The sequence below is a fragment of the Merops nubicus genome, unplaced genomic scaffold (assembly GCF_000691845.1).
Source record: "Merops nubicus isolate BGI_N331 unplaced genomic scaffold, ASM69184v1 scaffold32897, whole genome shotgun sequence".
Taxonomy (NCBI): domain Eukaryota; kingdom Metazoa; phylum Chordata; class Aves; order Coraciiformes; family Meropidae; genus Merops; species Merops nubicus.
In genome coordinates this window covers 49684-64844 of record NW_008620146.1, presented here as the reverse complement: position 1 = coordinate 64844, position 15161 = coordinate 49684, and the positions used below count along the sequence as shown (strand labels likewise).

General features: G+C 43.8%; 1 protein-coding gene across 1 annotated transcript in view; it reads right to left on the bottom strand.

The window, feature by feature from the left end:
* Window positions 1-5: 5 nt before the first annotated feature.
* Window positions 6-15161, bottom strand: part of IGF1R (insulin-like growth factor 1 receptor) — a gene marked incomplete at both ends in the record, with an annotated part of 42668 nt that continues 27512 nt past the window's right edge. Inside the window, 4 exons of the mRNA XM_008944036.1 lie at window positions 6-327; window positions 6291-6425; window positions 10964-11093; window positions 13231-13390. Coding sequence (XP_008942284.1) covers window positions 6-327; window positions 6291-6425; window positions 10964-11093; window positions 13231-13390 — 747 coding nt within the window. The remainder of the gene's footprint in view (window positions 328-6290; window positions 6426-10963; window positions 11094-13230; window positions 13391-15161) is intronic.

The following is a 15161-nucleotide window of genomic DNA, read 5'->3' as shown; positions in this document are numbered from 1 at the left end:
TTCTTGCGCCCGCCGTTCATGTGCGCGTAGGGCTGCCGCTCCTCGAAGCTGGCCCGCAGCACCACCACGCCCGGGCCGTTCTCCGCCTTGTGTCCTGAGTGCTTCTCACTGGGCTGGAGGGTGGAGGAGGGGTCTAAAGGAATGCTCTCCATGTTTTCAGTCTCCAGGTCCAGCTCCTCTGTATCCGGAGGCTTGTTCTCTTCGCTGTAGAAGAAGGAGACCTCTTTGAAGGCCGGGTCCAGCTCGTCTTTGATGCTGCCGATGATCTCCAGGAAGGAGGGCCTCATCTTCGGGTTGTACTGCCAGCACATGCGCATCAGCTCGAACCTGGGCGGGAGACAGAGCAGAACCCGTCACCAGGGGTTTTAGGAGCCCTGGCTGGAGCCCGGCCAACCCTGGCCGAGCCAGACCGCGCGTTTTAGGACATCGTTCGATTCTGATGGAAGCTGAAGGGACAGAATTTTTACAGGTTGAGATCCCTGTGTCACATTTCCACCTTCTTTCTAATCACTGATTTACGTCTATAGCTCCTGTCTCAGCCACCCCCACTCCCTTCCACACACTGGTCTGTAAAACTCTTGTGGATACCTGAAGCATTTCATAATTTTGTTCTGACTTGGTATTTCTCTTTTTCCTCCAAAATGCCCTGTACTAAAAGTCATGCAGCTACATGACAGTGCCTTTCACAGTATCTTTTCCAACCAACCAGTCCCTACCCTATCAATCCTGCCTTGGAAAAAATGAAAATAGGTAACACACACACCAAGTAAAGCGTTGCTTTTTTTTCCCCCCTGAAAGAAGAAAATGACATTAAAATCAACTGTAATCCCCCAAAGACATTTGCCAATCTCAAAGACATTCTCTTATCTTTTGTTTTAAAATTACGTTGTTTTCATGTACAGCCAGGGATGTATTAATATTTTACAGGGTGTGAAATCATCTCTTTAAGCACCCCCATGATTAGATCTGCACAATGTCCCATGCTGGCAAAACAAAACCACAAAATGAAACTGTAACACATACATAATGAAAACAGCATTTTCATGACACAGCAAAACTGGATATTCCTGAGAGAGAACCCTGAGCTTTAAACACAACACAAGAAAGGATTCCACTCTGTGAAGGTGGAAGAGGGATGCCTTCTGTTAACACAGCACAAACAATAGGACAAATTTAAATAAGAAAAGGAACATGAATTCTTCGAGCCAATTCTTTGGCCCCATGGCCAGTCCCCCCATCTCCACCAGCCTTCCCATGTGAGGTGAGTCAGATCACACAGCTTTTAGTTTTGACTCTATGAAACAGGAATGCAATTTTCCTCACTTCCACAGATTTTCAGAAAGGAGGCAAGCCATGTTTTAGGCTTTAATTCTGTCGCACTGCCCTGTGCCCCGGCAGCAGTTTACTATATCTGCAGCAGTGAGGAGGATAATTTGATTTTTTCATTTAAAGAGTCAAAAACAAATGAACAGAAATTCCCTCCTTTTCTAAATAGCACCTACGTCCATCACAGAGTAATGTCTTAATGTCTCCAGAGTCCCTGCTCTAGAACCAACTTTTCAAGAGGACTGTCACCGAGACGCAAACCCTGAACTGCTGCTGTGCCTTGCCGCCCACAGCAGGGTCTGGGCAGGCTGGGAACCCTGGCCTGAAACAAAACCAAAGCCACGAAATCCCCTCCCCAAAAACCCACTCCTTGGGAAATACCCTCCTGTGTTCCCAGCTGACGTGAACCAGCCAAGAGAGGGAGAGCTGCTGGGTTTGGGATGCAAACGCTGCTGAGAGCTTCAACCACAACAGCCAACCTAACTGAAGTGCAGCTGAAGGCACAAATATTCCTGTCGGAGCTCAGCTGGCACAGCCCTGCCAGTGAACGTCAGCCACCTGAGCACGGCCTTGTGACACCCAAAAAGAAGCTGGCAAAACCAGTCTGTGCTGGGAGAACTCCCCGAGTACTCGGAGCTGGACTGTAACAGGCACGTAGACACATAAACACCGTTAAACTATTGCTTGGTTTTGAGTCTTTAAAAAGCCTTTCAGAGCGAAAGCGAAGCCAAGCTATAAAACTGCTCTATACCCTCTCCCACAAAGGAGGAGGAAAGCTTGAGACATAAATATATAAAATCCATTTCTGTTACTTCATCGCTGTTTCCTTTCCAGCTGACTGCTGCGTCCCTGAATAGAAGCTTAGCTGGAGCCAAGAACACTGGATATTCACTGGCACTCTGCCCTGAGGCCTAAGGGCAATGCTAAGGAGATACCACAAGCAGTGGAGTAATGCATGTGACATCAGCACAAACAAGGACATGTGATGTTTCTTTTAAGCCATTCCAGATTTAAAAACCCTACAGAGTTCCCATAAAAGGATTTTTTTTTTTCCTTTTTAACTCTGTGGGTTCAAAGACCTTGTTTACATCATCTTAAACAAAAAAAAAAAAAAAAAAAAAAAAAAAAAAAAAAAAAAAAACCTTTCCAGTAGACAATGGAAGAATTTACAGGCTGTTAATACAACCTGAGTAGTTTTATTAAGCATGTTCCTGACTGGTGGGCATGTGAGTTCAAGGAAGCTGGAGGCTTCATGAGGCAGAGGAGTAGCCAGCATCTCACTCCTGCATCTTCTGCTCAAAGAATGGAGCAGAAACAATTCCTTTTTGCACTGAGATGCTAAAAAACACAGAAAATTGAAAGCTACTCTAAAAGTTGCATTCCATTTGAGCGTGCGTTTGTGCTCTGCATCAGAGTTGATTTGGTGGGGAACAGCTGAAGGACCTCTCCTGTTCTGCTGTTGCTGCCTGCTGACCTTACCTCTGTGCAGCAGAGCCTGGTCTCTGAGTGCTTCCTGGAACAAAGGGAAGATCAGCAACACATAAATAGTCCAGTCATCTACAACACATGTGGAGGAAGCAATTTTGCTTCAAAAACAGAGTGGAATTCCAGCCTCCAGAACTTTTAAAAGCCCCATGGGAACATGCTGTCTGAGAGCTTCAGCTGCAACAAAAAACCTTCTTGCCAGGCAGCCATCACCTGATGAACACTGCCATAACAATGGGAGTACATAAAAACAGAACTTACACAGGAAGAGGAGAAAAACAGCAAAGCTTCTCCTGGCACCGCCTTATTGAACCATCTGTCTTATTGCATAGTTCTGTCTGTAAAACCATGCTGACTATGCCAAGAGGGTGTAGCATAAACAGAACCAAGTCTCGTTTCACCCCATGGAAGAGCAAAAAGCCTCTACCAACACCAACCCCTTCATTCTCAGCCCTCTCACAGGGATGTACCACCTCTCTGAACCACAAGACAACCGCGCTGCAAAATCCCCCTTTGCCCAAGCATCCGACTGAACCACGCTGCAGAACAGAACATCTCCAGCTCTTCAGGTGCCCTTGGTCTCTGATGCACCTAAAGGCTCCTGCTGATGGGGGTTAGCAAAGCACAGCCTGTAACAAGCATTGCTGGCATTGCAGTCTCAGAAGAGCTGGAACATCCAAGACTGGCTGCAGCATGCAGCGTTCACATCGGGTGGGCAAGGAGAGGCCCTTAGGGAAACTGCTGTGCTGTGGTGGGAGCATGCACGGCTGTGTCAACACTCACATCATCTGCAGGGTTAAAAATAGGAGGTTGGGTGACAGTTGCAGTGAGATTCTTCTGTTCTCATTGACTCTTCTCCACAGCAGTCCTCCTCCTCCACCTGTTGTGGAGGTTTCTGTACGTCACTATACTCCCCAGCCTCTATGCAAAGGTAAATTTGTGTTCTGCCCATAATATTAGTTGTTACCAAGTCAAACTAATTCAAAGGAAAAAGAAAAGTCTCTCTGCATTTATAGCCCAGAACATGATACATGGCAAAATGCAGCTCCTGTCTCCCCTCGCCCTGTGCCTCAGGCAAGACCAAGCACAGAGAGCACACTGACTTTCCTGCAGCATGTGGACTTTGCTTCCTCAACATCTTGAGTTAACATTAAGTATCACAAACCCGTCTGACTCCACCAGGAAGAATTTGTGCTGTCTAAAAAACACCTTCCGCTGGCACAGACGTGCCAAGAAACCTCTCTTGAAACAGAACCTTTTAGCAACCTCCACAAAAAAGAAGACCCCCTATTTTACAAAGGGTTTCATAAAGCACTTTAGAAAGCAGGCACCCGAAACATGCTGGGGATGCACGGCAAGAGCCACCTGCAATTTCAGGGCCCTTTGTAACTCTGTTGTAAGGAGCTTTCTGTCTGCTCAGTAGTTTTCTGGTTCCCTCCTGTGCTGAGAAGCAGGTTATCAGGCAGCTGGAGAGGAGAGAGGAACTCTGCCCACAGACCAGGTCTCCTGAACATGTGAGCTTCAAGCCTGGCAGCAGCTCTCAGGTTACCAAGCACTGTGCAGCATCTCTACAGCATCTTGGGCAAAGGGGATGGAAGACAGGGAACGAAGCAAAAACATGCAAAGAACAGAGCACCAGAGTAACACAAAATAGGTTCTTTGAATGCCAGAAGCATGTGTGTGGAAGAAAGGTGAAGATTATTCCTGGAGCTCCCTGCTGTCATTTCCACAACAGTCTGTTTGAATTTCAGCAGACTTGGGTGTCTGGCCTAATACAAAGGCAAAGCAAGCTGAAAGGGAGCAAAAGTGAGTCACAGAAAGTTTCTAAGGTCAATACATTCCATTTTTGTTTTTTCTTTTTGGACAGAGTCAGGATGTTTTATACCCAAATGTATGACCAGGAAAAAAGACACCACTAAACTGAACGTGCCTTAGTTCTGATTTCAGCCCTATTCTTTCTTCTGATGGAGAGAAGTGGCTGAATTCAAAAATGATTTTTTTTTTATTCTGCACCTCTGCGTTGTCAGCCTAAAGTCATAACTAAGGTGTGATGAGCTTCTTCAAGAATATCAGCACAAAAAAGGTCTTGGCTGTTACACAGTGGTGCAAAGATTTGCTCTGCCGTGCATGAACCAAATCCTCCCAGCTCACAAGCCAGTTACCCTGAAAGTGGATTCATCCAGTAGCAACACCCAGCAAGCAGAGGAGAATCTCCAAGGGAGGAGAAGGAAGAAGGGGCTGGGTGGGCTGCAGTGAAGAAAGCTTCTTGCCATGACTCCCCTCCCATCCCCTGTTCATACCACACATGCCCCAGGTTAATGGGGCAGTGTAATTTCTAATGCTCCATCTCTTGCCAAGTTTGCTGTTGCTGCAGAAGGTTCTGGGTTTTTTTTCTATGGGCTCAGGGTGCAGACTCCTTCACACCCCCTCTTCTTCCCCCATTTCTGCCTACTCCTCCCCTTCATTACAGAGCTCTGACCGTGCTAAACAATCTCCAGTCAATCTGACTGCCAGAAATTCTCCACAGCATCGTGGAAGGGAAAGAATGTGAAACTGAGGAATCACATGGCAGCTACACCTCCCCCTGCATATACCACCCACCCCCCTCAAACAACAGAACAACACCGCCCGTCATCTGAAACCAAAGCCAGCACTCCAGCCAAAAAAGCTCTTTTCCTAAGAATCCCAAGCAGCTGAGGCCCTTAAGTGATTGTATCCCTTCCGTGGGCCTCCAACAAATTTCAATAACGGCAAGACACAGCGTTTCCTTCCCAAAAGCCAGTTTGGGAAGTATATCAAAGTAATAAAGTCTGAACAACTGAAACTGCTGTACACAAAAGCCAGCAGAAGTATTTCAACAATGTAAAGCTGAAAACTGCAGCCTGCTGCATTGCACACCCTCCTCTGCTGCGAGGCTTTGTATTGATTCCAGGGCTAGGCAGAGGTTTTTCTGTGCTTACAGGGAAGGAAACTGTTAGCAGGGGAGATTTGTTTATCTCAGTGTGATGAACGCTGTGACTGCAACAGCAGATCCAAGGCTGCTTCAGACAAAGGAGCTATACGTTCCATCTGCATGCTGAACTAAAAAGCTGAATACCACAGAGTTTATGCACAATAGATTTCAGCTTGTCCGATGCTCTTTTTTCTCTTTATGCTCAACAGAATTACTTTCAAGCAGAACAGATTTAGGCAAAGTCTTCCACTGTAGCAAACAGTGCCAGTGAGCTTTTATTGAGTCTAATTTTATTCAGGAAAAGATTGGGGTTTTTTTTCATCACTCAAGGAGATAGCCCAAAGTGAGATTCTGGCCACAAGTGAAGTTGTTTCCTGGTATGCCTGACCACTACAAAACACATGACTGGCAGAGCCTGTTCAAGCAGCACCTCACATTTCTGCCACCCCTTTTTAGCCCCTCCCGTGGTAGCTAGAGCAGAAGAGGATGCTGAAGGGATGAGGGAGGATGAGCTGGTGACACTTACAGCATATCAGGACAGTTGTCAGGTTTCTCCAGCAGACCCCCCTCCATCACAAAGCGCAGCACTTGCTCGTTGGTCATGCCCTGGTACGGCTGCTCCGCCAGCGTCGCGATCTCCCACAGCACCACCCCGAACGACCTGGGAAACAAACCACAACTTTGGAAGCCGAGCAGTCTTTCCAAGGATATTTTTCTTAAATGTACTTTCCTTTATTTTGGGGGATTTTCTTTTACCAAAAAACTCCTACTGCTCAAAAAGCGTGCAGCTGTGGTGATAGCCACATCGCCTAGCATAAGAGACTGCTGACTTCACACAGCTCTAGTCACTGGTCAGAAACAGGCACCTGGTTCTGAGTGACTCTTCAGAATGGGCTCTGTGAGAAAAGACTGATGATATTACACCTTTATTTTTCACACCATAAGCTACAGCTCAGAGCTGATCTTGATCATTCAGTGGTCCAGCATCACTTGGTTACACTGGTTCTGTGCAGGTCAAGCAGTAAAAAAGCCACCACAAGCTCACTGCGTTGACCAGAACCCTGCTAATTCAGAGGAAGTTTAAGCTGTGAGCTTGCCTGGAGAATCAGGTCACATCTCACCTCCCCTTTCCATGGCTTTGAGTTCCATGGCTTAGGTGCACTGTGAAGTAGGAAAATTAGTAGAGTGGAGAGGAGAAAAGGAAAGGTGCAAGTAAGGAAAACAATTTTTTTTTAAAAAAAATCTGTTTCTATCCTTGTGCTTTCTGTACAGAGGACCTCAGGCTGGAGTGACACCTGATCTGAAAACTGTTAAAAGCTTCATTTGTGGCTTGGTGCAGGGAATCAAACCTTCTAAGCAGGTGGGGAAGCTGCAGAGACTGGTTATTTAAAGTGAGCTTGACAAGCCCCTATCCCCCAAGCCACAGAGACAGCAAGAAAAAAATTCTGTACATGTAGAAAAGTCAACTCAAAATCTTCATGTAACATATCTCTGGTACTCCGATAGCAGCTGAGAAGGTAATAACACAGAGCTGTAAGCTCTCATTCCTGTGCAAGCTGCTTTTCATCAGAGTACTGCAGTCACACAAATCCGATTTAAAAGCTGCGTTTTTTCCTCACTGCTCTCGCAAGCTGAGAGCTAGAGAGCAAAGGCACATCACCACACCTCCCCAGCTCCTCTGCCTCGCCACCAACGGCAAGCAAGCCAACCAGCTGCTGTTCCCCAGGCACAGGCTTGGGCAACACTTTCCATTTATCCCCTCTGCTTTGGTTTCTTCCACCTTCTTAGTCAAAGGTGCAAGTAACGACCAAGGCGTTTGACACGCAGCAGTGGGCACCAACCCATTTTTTGAAAAAGACACAGAAGAAATGTGAATATTCTCCAGCTTCTTGTACAAAGACACTGAGTTGCTGCTTGGGCAGCAAAACACTTAAGCCCCCAAGAGAAACTCAGTTACCCCTTTTGCAACAGGTGTGTAACTATGTTCTTGAAAGAGAGCTTCTAGCTCCTTCCAACTACCTAAAAGGGCAGCAGAAGTGAGAAAATAAGTCTGTCTAATAATAGGAATTGATTACTGGCGAAGGAAGATAAGCATAGTTATGTAATTGGGTAGTTTGGACATAAGTATTGACACTTTCTAAAAATATCTCTATTTAAAATTAGTTTATTGAGCAGACGCGGCTCAAATTGTCTGCCCTGCACTGAAGAGTCATCTACTTTTAGCTTTGCTGTGAAAACAAAGAAAATCTAGATGCTGTCTTGTCTTCTGGGGCTAAAATGCTGAGTCAAGCTTAGAGGGAAAAAAAAAGTGTAGTTTCAATAGGGTATTGTTGTGAAAACAGGAGTCCAGTATTATTAGCTGGTTATGGTAGAGTGGTTTTATCTTTCAGTTATCCACTGGATCTAAAATGGTTTGCATCTGGAGCCAGAAGCCACAAACAGACTTGCAATTGTTTGCCTTTCAGGGGAGGCAGGGACAGAGGGTCAGCTCAACATTTTGGTGCCTTTGAAGCTACTTTGATCACTGCAGGAATAAGGAGAACAAGTCTTGCACACCTACTAGTCCTATTTCATCACAAATAAACTTATGTTGCTCCTTAGGCACCTACCAGCTCTGAAGAATGCAAGATGCTAAAGACTTATTTATAGAAACACACCCTCACCCTAAACAGTATTACATTATTTTAAAACGTTCCCCCTCCCTAACTACAACAAAAACAGTCTTGTCTAATTACCTCATTCTTCAGTCTGAGAAGCAATAAAAGAATGAATTGCTAAAATAAAGCTCCACCCTTCAAAACCTCCAGATGCTCTTCTTGCTGTTTCACCTTACAGCTTATAAATCCTGGACTCTGACCACTCACAGTGTTTTGTCTTTTTGACATTTTGGCTTCTAACACTTATCTCAAAGAACATGGAACCAGATGTCACAATGTCCTACCAAAAAGGCAGGAAAAACAATTTTTTTTTTTTTTGGATGAAAATAAATGGCTCCCAAAACAGCAAAGCTACGTGGTTTACACAAAGCAACTTCAAAATCTAAACCAATACAAGGAGTCAGGTAATTTTTTCCTGGCACAAGGAGACATTAAATGTAGAGCATTTGGTCTGAAAGTTATTGAGAAGGAATCCAAAATGATCCTTTTAGCCCCAAGCAGATCAAGTAAACAGCCACAATTTCATGGCAGTGATGAGTCAAGCTCCACTACATTTGGAATTCACGTTGCAATTTCTGACTCTGTAGCTGTGCCTACAGGTGGCAAACGCAGACGTGTATGAGTCCTAAACAGACAACATATTCCTCATGCTGAACCAGTTTTTTTGCACCATAAGACAGTGTATGTCTATATGAAACAAATTACAAAATAAATCACTTTTAACAATTAAGATGACAAGCCATCCCAAGGAGTAGCTGTCTGAACTACTGATGGGAGCTGTGACCCTCCTCTTCACAAAGCCATTTTTTTCCTTTCTGTGCTCTCAAAGCAAAAATCTATCAGATTTTCCTCCTCCTCCTCCTCAGTTTTTCAAGCTCACACTCAGAAAGTTGCTTTGCTTGCTGGGATTCTGGCTGGGATGTTTCACTCGGACTGTCCTGCTGCAGTATTGTTTGCTCAGCCCTTCTTTGGACTGAAAGGCCAATGAATGCCAGATCTTGTTAACACTGAAGGGAGAACTCAGGTACTTCCTGCAACAGCTGAAGCACTAATTTATTTCTGACGCTTGATTTGGCATCACACCTCTGCTTTTTATTGTTTGGAATTTGATTTATGTGTAAAGAGTAGTATCACTTCACTGCTAGAGGTTCAAAGGGAAGCGTGTGCGGAACAAGCGCAGCACAGCACTGCAGCCCAACAACTTGATCCACACTAGTCCACTTTGGATACGATGGCAGGAGAACATGGCTGGACCTAGAAGTCACTGTTTAGTGGTAAGAACAGACAGATCTGCCAGCTCTTCAGCCCAGGCGCATTCAGTTCTACATCTGGGAATTTTCTAGTGATATATTCCAAATTTCTGCCTGCTTTGTGAAGCCATTACAAGCCCCAGTATACTTTTACTGCAGGGGGACTGCCAAAAGCATGCCTGTGCTGTTCTGTTAGATTAATGGCTGATAGAGGGCTTCCCCTTCCACTCAAAGTGGTTATTTTCATCTGTTTCCAAGTTTGAGGGTTACTGCATCCATAAATAAGTTACTAGTCATATGCAAAAAATTTTAAGCAACATTCTGGCACTTTGCTTTTTCACTTGCTACATAATTCCTCTTATGAACCTTTCACTTGAAGCTAGTACTGTGGACTACAGTCCACCGACTCCCAAATCCTCAAGCTGTTTAAAAGAAAATGTAGTTTACTACTAAAATACCATTCCTACTGACTTCTAGACATTTGGAGGTGATCCGCTGCCAATTCTGTAAGAGATCAGCAGTAAAACCATCTTGTTAGGAAGGCAGAGAAACCATAAAAGACAGAGCAGAGGTTTTGCCAGTACATGTTGACCTTCTGCCAAGTCCTCCCTACCTATCTGCAACAGTTTGGCGGGGGGAGGATGTGCGGAATTGGTCCAGAGTATTATTTCTTCTAAGAAGTACATTTTGAAATTTCCTGAATGCCTCTATTAATAACTTCACAGATACAGCAACTAAGCAGTGTGCTTTTAAAGAAAAACCTCTTTCTGCATCTTGTGGGATACAAAACAAGCAAACAAAGCTCCAAATGGTGACAGCTATCCACAAGGGAGAACTCCCAAGGAAAAACCTGCTAGTGTACACAAACCGTCTGCGGGGAAGCAGAGCTATTTACACAGAAGGTTTTGATAGAAAAGCAGGTCAGCGCTATGAACCTTTCTATATTCTTGGCAACTTCTAATGCTTTTCTTGAAGGAGGGCAATTTGAAAAATGACAACTTGCTCTTCCAGGTGAAGGTAATGTTTTTCACTGCACAATTGATTTTACAACCCACAGCAGGAAACAAGCCGCCACCTCCGGTTTTGAAAATCTCTGAGAGCAGAATTTAACCTCAGGAGCTCTTGATTTTGCAATGGAAATATGAAACACAAAGCAGAATGCTTCACAGTGGAAAAAGAGAGTTACCTTTGAAGAGACAGGAGAAGCAGTATACCTAGTTAAGTCTACTAAAACAAGAAAAGAGACTAGAAAGAAAGGCTAAAACAGTTTCTGAGAGGCCCTTTTTTGTTACCAGACATCGGAGTGCGTTGTGAAGACTCCATCTTTCAGTGATTCTGGGGACATCCAGCGGACGGGCAGCAAACCCTTCCCTCCTTTGCGGTAATAATCTGTCTCGTAGATATCTCTTGTCATGCCAAAGTCTAGAAGGTATAAATGCTTTGAGTTTGCATGATAAAATGATGAACGCTCCTCCTTAGCACAAGCCCTGACTTAAGGCTGCTGAGCTTCCATCCCCAAAAAAACAACACATTTTTACCACTGACTTCAGCGGGTGAGAATGATTTAAATATATCAATATGGAAAGTTCCAGGATTTCTGCCCAAGCTACATCTTCTGAAGGTCATATAATTCACACATTTTTTTCTTTGAATTCAACAATTTTCTTTTCTTTTAAAAGAGCTTCTTTAGTACTTAATACTACTGTTGTTAACTGAAGAATCTCACATGTTGAGAACAATGCATCTTTTTTTTTTCCCACCGCTCTCTCCAAAGGTGTTCTCCAGTCCCTGTGTAACACTCCACCTCAAAACCTACAGAGAATTGGGCTACTCATTTGTGACTAACACAGATCAATATTCAAGACATGCCTTGGGTCACACACATGTCCTTAGCTGTAAATACATAAGCATTTGCAAGACTTGGATCTAACAATGCTCACCTCCTGATTGTAACTCAGACTTGCTCCAGCATTTTTTTCTGTACAATCAGTTCAGCACACACAAAACTGCTGGGTTTTGGGCTAGCCTATTTAAAACAGTTATGATGTTTTCAGACACTAACCAAAAACTTAATACATCAGGTGGCATCAAATCTCTTACTAGTATCAAATGCTGTCTGCTAACACAGCAGACCTAGGGCAAAATCCATCTATCAACACAAACCTTCAGTCGTGCCTTATTTTCTGGGAAGAGTTCTCATAGTCATTACTACCAGTCTACAGATGTCATTTTTACCAGACTTGGACAAGTGACCAACCACTGATCCTGCTCACTCCTTGTCTGCTAGGGGCACTGGTACCCTCAGTGACTATGACTAAAAAGCCCATCTGTGCAGCGATTCCACCACTCCCACACACCAGAGTGACTTTATCCTGGCTGAATGGAAAATTCTTTAAAAATGTAATGCAAATAAGAAACAGATACACAACGAGCACAGGATAGTGTAGCAAAAAGCTCTTCCTCTGCCATCTAACCAGGCTGAGTTGGCGTGTTCCAGTCAAGATGCTCCTAAACTCTTTCTACACGAAGGGATTTTCAATAGTGGTGCATACATGAGAGCAGTGCAGCATTATTTCACAAAATGCTTTTGGGATAACCACGTACCATGTTAAAGGGAAGAAATGCACCATCTTCAAGTTCAAAGAATTATAAAATGTGCTGGTGGGGGGAGGAGTGAGAAAGCTGGAATGGGAAGGGTTCAGGCTGACTTCCCCTGAACCTGCAGAAAATGTACAAAATCCCCCAAAGATCTTATTTCCTAATTAACTGACTCAAAATGAAATCATTTTTTCTTTCTCCCAAATGACAGGATTACTTACACAAATTATCGAAATAGCTGAGTTAAGCTCAGAGAAAAAGAATTAGTTTCCTGCAGCAGAAGGCTGTTGCTATACATGTTATTTTAATATGCACAACTCAAAAAACAGCCAAAAGCTTAAAATCACTCTCTCTGGAGAGAAGTCTGAAAAAAAACTCATCTGACACTATTTTGGAAGGATGGTGAAGGGAAAAAAAAGTGGTGTTCTAACAGCAGAGCAGAAGAAAAGCCATTCTGTTGTCTGGAAAGCAGAACTCCAGTTCAGACTGGAAAGCACCCAGCTGAAGTCAAGCCGTACATTCCACTCCCAAATCAGATATGCTTTAAAATAATCCTAAAATCTTTGTTCTTGAATCAATAAACGGGAGGTGGAATTACTTTTTGTGCATTTACAGAGAAGTGAATGATGCACCAGTGGTAGCTACGCCATCCACCCAGATGTCTGCTGCATCTGCACCTCAAATCACTGCTTCACTAGCTCTTTAAACCCACATGCTGTATACTATTTCCTTGCTGGAAAAAGAGCAAGCAGAGGTAATTCCAAGAGTTTCAACTCAATGTTGACTGCTCACAGGTCTTAAATCACAGCAAGCCTTCATAAGGAACGTATTTTCTGCAGAAATTTAAAATAGAGCTAAGTTTTAAAAGGTCTTTCGAACAGCTTTCAAAAAACTAAAATGCCTTCTAAAATGATGATTTTTCAGGATGTTTTCCATTTGTGTCAAAGTGAAGAAAGCACACCTCCAATTTTCACTGTGAAGTCTTCTGCCACCATGCAGTTTCTCGCAGCAAGGTCTCGGTGAACAAATTTGTTGGCGTTGAGGTATGCCATCCCATCAGCAATCTCTCCTGCCATCTGAATCATCTTCTTCAGAGTTGGAGGTGCCTGGCCAGGATTGTTCTGAGCAAGATTAAGAAGATGAAATAGATATAGGAAAAAGGAAAAAGTAACCATTTCTACATGGAACTGTAAAAGGCTGAGGCTTTGATTTGTTTTCATTAAAAAAATCATAACACATTATCACAATTCAGCCTGACAGGATCCAGGCTAAACCAAAATTCACGATTATGTACACCACAACATCTGCTTAGTGGGGAAACTGGCCATATCAAGCTGATACAAACACAATTCCCAGATAGTTCTTTATAACAGGCTGTTCCATTTTAGGGATTACAAGCCAGAAAGGCTTTGGGGTACAGGTATCTTACACCTGTGGAGTTTAGATATCCATTCTTCTGCCACACAAGTTCTAAGATACAACGCAGAGGGCTTATTTTAGGGCATTCTACTGGGTTACTATCTTCAGAAACAACCAGAAGTTGCTAAACAATTTCATTTCCTGTTCCCTAGTTCTCCATAACCAAACGTGTCTTGAATTACTTCTATTTGTAAATAAGTGAAAAGCTTATGGGACAATTACTTCTGAAGCACATTCACTCCATAGCATCCATGGATATACAGATGCTTGGATATAAGGAATGGCCTCTGCCATTCTCAGTCTCCTGGATGAAGGAGTTTAGGTATCTATACACAACCAATTAACTCCCACCATCCCCTATGAGTATGTATTTGCCTAAGCTTTACACCCCATGCATAAACACCACTGACAGAGTAAACAAAACTATGGCCTCATATGCTGAATTCTGCCAATGACAAAGATCCTAACGCACACAGACCAAGTCACTGAACTTCATCACATCCTCATCCAGAGACTGAACAGTCCCTTACACACACTCCATGGAAAGTGCCCATGTCCAGTCCCATCATCACTTTCAAACTGTGCTACTTCAGGTTGAGATAAGGAGCTATACCCGTTACTTCCAGGCTCCTGAGAGCTGAATGCAACATACCCTTACAGGAGCCAAGAAGGTACAACCAAGAGACCCCAGAAGGGCCACTGTGAGTTGAATCCCCAGAATGAAGAGACAGCTATGGGAGCTGCTGGGTTAAATTACTGGCAACACCAATGATCAGGCAAGCTCTCCATCCACACCTCATTGAGGTATCCTGCCTTCCTCATACAGGTCCTCAGAAGATTTCACTCAACTCTTTACACTGCACATGAAGGGAGACATGGAACTTAAGCAGAGGCCTGTCACAGACTGCTTTGGACAGCACCACCATAGGGAGACAGAAAAGCCAAGTACAGACCTTGTCATTTTGGTAATTTCCACAGAACATCATTGCCCCTTTTTATGAAGTTTGTTGAATTCAACCAAAACTACTTAATATAACCTGAAACACTACTAATCATAAATGCTAGTCAAGCCCTTAGTTCACAGCCCTGCTGGTATTTGGTGAACTCTGTATTCAGGATGATTGTTTTGTATCCTGTCACTCAAGCAATCTGCCCTTGCTACCTGCAGTGCCCCCCATTTACACTGTATTCCTTTCCTTGGCCATGTGTTGGGCTCACGTTCTGCTCCTTTAAGCTATTCACATCAGAATTTCTGGATCAAGTGCAAAAGCTGCTGAGCTCATTTTCTACAGTCTGCTATGATTTCAGTGGCAAGTGACCTGTGTGTCATCTTTGTCCTTCAGACCCTGTATCATATCCATTTTAGCTGTTAGACTCATGGCCTACATATTAGAATATGCATATTAGCTAAGACACTATAAGAGGCAACAGGCAGGATGTACAACATGGAATTATTATCCTAAGATGCATGCC